An 8,165-nucleotide genomic window follows, 5' to 3' on the forward strand; every position below is an offset into this window, starting at 1 on the left:
GACTGTGCTTCTTGTAGGATTTATGGGTGTTGTTGTTGGGAACATGTTGAAGTAGTAGTAACATTTGTGTTGTTGTTGTTGTTGGACTCATTTGTATTGTGTCTTGGTGTAATCAATGAAAAATCACTTTTGTTTTTGGATCACTGTGTTGATTCCTGATTTTCATTCATGGCCAAGCAATATAGTTCATGGCAAACAGATACAGTTGACAACCAAATAGGTCATGGCAAACAGATACATCTTCATTGCCAACAGAATTTGTTCATGAGCAATGGCCGAGCAATATAGTTCATGTCAAACAGATATACTTGACAGCCAAATAGACATTGTTGATGGCTAACAGATAGTTCATGGCCAACACAAGAGCATAATTCATGGCCAACACAAGAGCATAATTCATGGCCAAACACACAGACATTGTTCATGGTCAAACACACAGACATTGTTCATGGCCAAACACACAGACATTGTTCATGGCCTAACAAACAAACAAAAGTGACACACAGAGAGTTTAAAATTTTTTTGGCGTCTTCTTCACTTTGGTCGCCAGCACCTTCCTTGGGGTCATCTTCTTTGCAACTTTTGGTGCTGATGGTGCCACCACTTCTAATGGTACAGGTTCAAAATCAGTAGCTTCTTCAGCAGGTGGGTCTCGTGGTGCCTCCAAAGCAAGTCTCATGTGCAATGTAATAGGCTCTTAGCTGCTGCAGTACACATATTATTAAAAATGTTGTTGTGTAGCTGCAATACCAACCTCTTAGTCTTTGATGTTGATGCTTGCAGATGTTGTTGTGCTTGAGCTGCAGCTTCAGCTTCTTCCCTAGCTGCTTTCCTGGCTGCTTTCCTTGCTGATGTTGCTGCAATTGCTTCAGCTTCTTCCCTAGCTGCTGCAGCTCTTGTCCTTGGTGTCCTTTGTGGTGGAACTTGGTCTGGTTCAACAGAAGTGTCATGGTTGTCATGGTTGGCCTTCTTCCTTCCTGGCTTCACTGCTGCTTTCTTGGTCCTTTTCCTGTAAAACAAGATTAGTAGTTAGTCATGGCAATATTAGAGCACAAACAAATGATTGGCTTAGTACATACCTTTTCTTGGTCCCAGTGAGCCCACAGTGCCTACTGCCCTTCTTGTGACCCTTTTCACCACAGGCTGCACATATGGATTGCCTAGTAGGCTTACCTGACCTCTCCAAGCAAGAGAGAATTCTCTTCTTCCTCTGCCTACCAATGCCTCTCTTCTTCCCTATAGGTGGCAATAGTTTGAAGTCCTTTGCAACTTCAGGCCATTGACTCCTATCTATGATGTTAGGCCACCCAGCATCATATGCTTGTCTAAATCTTTGCACAGAATATGCCATGTCCACAAACTTTTTATAATCTGGCTGCCTCGCAGTGGTTATAATAGCCAATGCATGGGGGCAAGGCTTACCAGTAACCTGCCATTCTCTACATGTTGTTCATTTAGATAGACCACATATCTTCTTACTTCCTCATCCTTGTATATCTCAGTCACCTCAGCTTGATGTGGCAGTCCTTTGGTGACTTTTAAGTGTCCTATCCCCTTTGAGGCAGCATTAAGTTGATGAATCACAGCAGGGAGAATAACTCCATTTAAAGCTCTTCCAATCCTCCTCCTCCTTTCAAACATGACCACACCTTTCTCTCTGATAGCATCTACCAGGCAGTGTAGTGGCAGGTCCTTGAATTCTTTGATCCATGCATTCCAAGACTCAGCCAAATTGTTGAGGATGTAGTCACATTTGATGTCTGGAGAGAACTTGGATCTAACCCACAACAGATTATGGTGCTCTTCTAACCATTTTCCTACTTCAGGGCTAGCTTCCAAGACTTTACTCATAAAATAATTGTGCTTTCCAGCTGAGTAAGCTCTTGCAGCAGGCCACATGTTTTCAGCATATACATTTCCTGTGAACTTCTTCTTCATGTTTTCCATCAAGTGCCTGAAACATTCCCTCTGTTCAGCCCATGGAAAAACATGCTTGACAGCAGATTCTAGGCCCTTGTAAGCATCAGTACAAATAGCCATTCTTGGAAGTACCCCAATGGCCTTGCCTAACTGCTCCATGAACCAAATTCAATTTTCCTTGGTCTCTGAATCAAAAAACCCAAAGGCCAAAGGGACATCCAATTATGACCATCTAAAGCTAAGGCTGCATTCATATGTCCATTCCACTGCCCATTCAAAGCTGTGGAGTCTATACTAATGCCCATACAAGAACCCATCTATACTACCTCTGAAAGCAAAAAAAATCTGTTGAAATGGTGCTTCTCTCCAACTTTGACAGTATCTATCTCAACTACACTACCAGGCTGCCTCAACTCAACTTCTGCCTTAAATCTATACAACCAATCAAATGAATCATCCCACTTACCAAATAATTTGTCAGCTGCTCTCTGCCTACCATACCAAACTGTCTGGTAGTTGATCTTAATCTTGTACTTGTCCTCCAATGCTTCCTTCACATCTGCAGCACCCATTCCAGGCTTCCTCTTGAGCAAAGGTATGGCCCTCTCAGCCACCCATACTTGATTGGTCATTCTGCCCAGCACTCTGCTTCTTGAAGCACACTTATGAAGCTCATTGTTTATTTGGACCTGCAGGACATGAAGATTTGTTAGCTCAAGATCAAACAAATAGTAAGGCTAAGTTAGTCAAACATTACAACACATGTAAGTTAGTAAATGTACCCTGACAGAACCATCAGCTTTTGTTCTAGCTCTAATAACCCATGGACACCCTTTAGCCAAGCAATGCCCCCTGAATCTTTCTTTGTCTAACTTCTCAGTTCCCAGCTCAAACTCATTGACTATAGCATGCTGCCTCACTGCCAATCTGAAATCTACCATGTTAGGATAGATTGTGCCCACTCTCATGTCTGGGTTGTCTCTATCCCACTCAAGTATTGGCTCTGAAGGTTCATTGTCATCAACATTAATTCCAGCCTCATGCATCTCTGCTTGTACATCAGGAGGAATATCAGAGATAGCAGGGTCATCTTCTGCTGCTGCTACTTGTGCTGCTGCCTGAGCTGCTGCCTCATCTGCTGCTTTGAAGCCCATTGCCTCATAAACCCTGTCCTCATCAGCCAAATCATAATCTTCACCATCTTGTTGAGTCTCTGGCAGTATAGTCAGTGTACTCCAATCAACAATTTCTGGTTGGGCTTGCTCATGTTGTGCTGGAGATGTACAATTTTCACTTGCACCTTCATTTGTTACTCCAGAAGTCCCTACTCCAGAATTGCCTACTGACCCTGCACAACTGTTAACATTCTGGTACCCTTCATTCCATCTGTCCACAACTTCTACCCTAACATTTGCTACTCCAACATTCCATCTGTGCTTAATCATTGACTCAAAATGCTCATTTTTTCTAACCTTCCACTCAGCTTCACTGTCAACATCCACAGACCACACTGCAATTGTCTGACTAGATCCCCAGTATATTTTGCTAGCTATTTCAACAACAAAACTATCCAGATTATACCCACTGCATCTATCAAACCACAGCACATGTTCTTGTTCATCAATTTCTACAATACCAGACTCCGCACATGCCTTATACTTTTCAACCTTAACCACTATTCTAAATGCATTTCCAGGATCAATTCTGGTATAATAATGAAAATAACAAAATACGGAGTTAGAAACATCTAACTCCTCTGAGGCAAACACTTTAAGAGGGGATGGTTTGCGGCTTACCAGGGAGGAGGCTCCATTGTTGACCTGTTGGCGCAGGGAGGAACAACAGGAGATGGGGAACGGGGAAGATGGGGAAGGGGAGATGGATAGCCGCCACCGCCTCCGCCGCCTCAGTCGCCGCCGCCGCCTCCTCCGCCGCCGCAGCCGCCGCTCTAGACCTAGGGTTTTTCGTCGGGGAGGCAGGGAGGAGGAAGGCCTGGGGGGAGAAGTGGAGACGGGGAAGGGGATGGCGTCGGGTCTGTTAGTCGGGGGAGTAACGGAGGCGAAACGCGAGGGCACACAGGTCTTTTGGCACCCCTATCACACGCTGTCGCGGGGACGTGGCGTGCCACGTCAGCAAAAATGGCAAATCAGTTGCTTCGTTTCGTTCGCGATGGCAAAACCGTAGAAGCTCCCGTAAAAATGGCAAATGAAGGAGTGCCATTTGCAATGGTGGCAAATACGTAAATATCCCTCTGCGAAAAGGGGATTTGCGGCTGTGATTGGGAAGGCCCGGTGCATAGACACGGTGCGCGCAAGCGCAGCTCGAGCGGCGTCGGCAGCGTGGGGTAGTTCCACCGGGATCTTCCTGTGGGCCCAGACGCAGTCGTTATGGTCTATTGAGGTTGGTCTAGGGACAGCTTTGGGAGCGGCTGGCTGGGAGGGGAAAGTTTGCCACCCTTTTGCTCACAAGACGACGACGAAGTGATTTCGATTTTGAACGACCTGCCCAGCAGACCATTGAGTGTTCCACGACTTCTCCACATCGCCGGTTTCCCGCCGAAATGACCTAGTCCTGGGCTGCTTGGGCCTAGTGAGGTCTTACCAATCACTTGCGGCCCAACTGCATCAGTGAAGGCCTCCAGCAGCGCACTTTACCATTTTGCTAATGTAAAATTAACGGGCTTTCTAACCAAGTAACGCAAACACTTTATCATTTCCGGCTTTGCGTCTGATCGAACTATCGAAGCCAATCAGCACACTTTATCCATGCGAACACAAGTGATCATACACGATGCATGAAAAGGTCACACTCCAGCATATTACAAATGTCCCAGAAGTTATCAGGCGATCATAATGCCCCCCAATATTCCAGCGGCATATGTATGTTTCATAACGGTTGATCATCGTGTGTCAGGTACTCAGGCGACCCATTATAGCCATACATCCGGAAGTTGTGTTTACAGAAAAGCTGTGCAGCTTCAATAGATCAACAACTGAATTCTGAAAGTTACCATCTACTCTACCTAAATAGCAACAGACGAAAATGTGGCATTCTGAGTTTTGATTTCTGGGATCATCAAGTAAATGTTTTCCCCAGATTCCTCCCAAATGGCGACTCGGGCAATCTGCTGCCGATGAGATCACGCAGCTCAAACTCACTTGGGAACCTCTGCTCAGTCAATTTTGAGAATACCTGAAAATCAGCAGTAGTTTTGGTAAAAGAAACAACAATGAGGTTTAATATCACTATACTTACTCTAGTCAAACACGCAAATCAAGCATATTCCTACAAAAGGGTGTTCTCTAGAAAGTGAAAGGATGGATAGGGAAGAAAATGAGGAAAACAGACATTCTAGAGCTTCAACGCTCTGCCCATTGCGTACATGATCAACAAGAAATAACTGAATCCAGATATAACTCTGATGGGAGTAAAGTAATCCTAAAAGTTGGCCCAATTCATTGTTTCATACTAGCAAGCACATCGGGCTGTAGAAATGCAATCCACAAGTCAACAGAAAGGAAAACGGAAGGCATACCAGCTCTCCATTGCAGTAAACTTCAAAGGCGCCAGAGCTTTGTAGGAAGGACTGAGCAAAATTGCCAAATAGCCATATTGTCGCCATAGTTCCAAATCTATTGGCACGTAGCGAGTAGTACCATGGAGGTGGAACCATTCCAAGTCTGGGGAAAATCTGGTCACCAGCCATTATTGTTGCAACGGCTCCAACTTGAACAATTGGGATAGCTTTGCTAAGTACACGCTTGGGGAAGGGTGGAGGATAATTATGCAAGATAACATGGATGCCAGGAAATGAGGTTTCCAGCATGCGCTTCATGGTCATTGCAGTTCCCCTACAATATTGATAAAAAAAATCAGCATAACATGTAGATGTAAAGTGTGGGTTCAACATGTTGAACCAAATATATATTTTTTACTGCTTCTTTCTGTTTCTGCTAAAAATAGTGAATTAACTAGTTGTTCTTTAGTTACAGAATTCCTACATCCATATCATAATATAATAATTAAGAGCTACTAGAAGAATTAGTTCTGCACTGCCATATAATGACTCACTGCCATATAATGACTCATGTTTAAAATGATACGATTTGATTAGCATGATTCCTTTCAGTGCTTATTAAATAGCCCTCCTAAACAAAAGTTAGATAATGATATAATAATTAAGAGCTATAATAATTAAGAGCTACTAGAATAATTAGTTCTGCACTGCCATATAATGACTCATGTTTAAAATGATATGATTTGATTAGCATGATTCTTTTCATTGCTTATTAAATAGCCCTCCTAAACAAAAATTAGATAATGAGCTAGCAACAGTACGCGATTACGCGGTCAAAATAACATAGGTCAGAGGCGTTCTGGTCTGGAGGAACAGTAATAGCTCAGTTGTTTGAAAATTTAAGTGAGGCACCAGCAGCCATGCCATACATTAGATTAGGTTTTCTTCCTATGAGAACAAAAGGTCAGTTTCTGATGCATTTCATGTAAAATTGGACACGTGTTCAGGAAACAGCCTCTATTTCACCTCCACTCACCATCCTAAAACACTACTCTTATTATGCATGGCCAGCCCAAAAATTTTCCATGCCAACTATTGCTTAACCCAATCTGCTGGGCAACAAAATTTCAAAGCCAACTATTGCCTCCACTGCTAAAATCACACTTTCGTAGAATTCATTTTCAACACGGGGAAATTTCCTCAAGTTCCACTAGGGTAGCGTGATCCTTTTATAGTGGTCAAGGTCCTTGACCAGATAGGAGACAACTGACAACATAACAGTTCCAATGCTGCAGAGTTATACAGATGAAAAAATGCAAGAACGCTGCTGGCATATGCAGATTGCAGAACAAGCCAGCTTTTAATGAGACTTTAGTTCGCTACTTTCCATGATTACCAAACTTTGTAGCATTGAAATTGAGTGGTGTTTGTCTAATTATCAACTCTCCTACTCTCAATCAATGACAATTGACACCATGACCTTACAGGCTTACGCTGATAATCTGGCTTGCCAAATTATCAAGCCTTGCAAAATCACAGGCACAATTTTCCTATCAACTGAATTTGATCCATATACCTTTAAAAACAACAAAGTAAAGCATATAAGATCATTTGGACTGTTGGAAGAATTATCAAGTGGATAGCCCATGCTATCACAGCATCATGAAGACATGGTTTGCATAAAAGATGTATTTACAAAAATTAAAGGATGAGAAAAAAAGAAAACAAGTTAAGAACCAGTTAAACTCAAGCTAGAAGCATGTAAAGTAGTGCAAACAAGTATTTTTTATGAATTATGATATCATCTCACACAAAATGAATCATGCATACCCTCATCATTTAATACCTGACCTCAAGCTAGCTGCTATGGGTGCAAGTTTGTGAACTTTGGAAAACAGCCGACCGTGAGAGGGTGTCATCGCTGATAGTTGAAACTCATCATAAAGGATTGACATAAAAATCCAAACATTAAACAGAGTAACTAATTTCTGTTCCCTTTAATCCAATTCTCTGAACCTTTCTTGTTCTTTGTAAGGTCTTCAGCAGACGATTCACACGATCATGAAGGATAGGTGACCGACGCCTGTCCCTTATCCAGTTCCCCACTACCATTGTAACATACTACAGATTTTAATAAATTGACTTCGTATTAAGTTACAAAATGAGTAACTGTTGTGTGTAATACCATAATAGTAAGTTAGTAACTATCTATAAATGCATGACAGTCACATATCCATCATCCACTTGTGGTAGTGGTGAATTGGAGCACCAAATAACTACCATCATGCAAGACAAATTGCTCACCGTATGATCATTTACAGCCAGACGCAACATTCCAATGCTCACTGCGCTCTACATCAACTCTACGCTCAAGTTCATCCGATACGCACGCAACGAATAACCTTGGCAATTGAGCAAGCAACCACCAGTAACCCCAAGACACAGTGGACGGACTGGGCTCACCTGTAGGAGCAGGAGGCGCAGAACTGCAGCTCGACTGTAGCGCCGAATCCAGCCCCATCGACGCGTGGCTCCTGCAACCGCATCGAAACAACACATCAATTCGCCATCCAGATCGGAGATCGGTCGCAGTTCCAGCGCAGAGAGTGCTCCGGGCACGGGCAGGTAGGGTTCATGACCTACCTCTATGGCTGCCGCGGCGGGGTCGGGGTGGTGATGGTGGTGCGGCGGGTGTGGGTGGTGGTGCGGCGGGTGGGGATGGGGATGG

The 8,165-nt window shown here is 43.5% G+C and overlaps 1 protein-coding gene across 1 annotated transcript in view; it reads right to left on the minus strand.

The window, feature by feature from the left end:
* Window positions 1-4,713: 4,713 nt before the first annotated feature.
* Window positions 4,714-8,165, minus strand: part of LOC101772008 (selT-like protein) — a gene marked incomplete in the record, with an annotated part of 3,773 nt that continues 321 nt past the window's right edge. Inside the window, 4 exon segments of the mRNA XM_012844275.2 lie at window positions 4,714-5,112; window positions 5,456-5,771; window positions 7,901-7,971; window positions 8,081-8,165. Of these exon segments, the coding sequence (XP_012699729.1) occupies window positions 4,996-5,112; window positions 5,456-5,771; window positions 7,901-7,971; window positions 8,081-8,165 (589 nt within the window).

The sequence above is a fragment of the Setaria italica genome, chromosome III, assembly GCF_000263155.2.
Source record: "Setaria italica strain Yugu1 chromosome III, Setaria_italica_v2.0, whole genome shotgun sequence".
NCBI classification, from domain to species: domain Eukaryota; kingdom Viridiplantae; phylum Streptophyta; class Magnoliopsida; order Poales; family Poaceae; genus Setaria; species Setaria italica.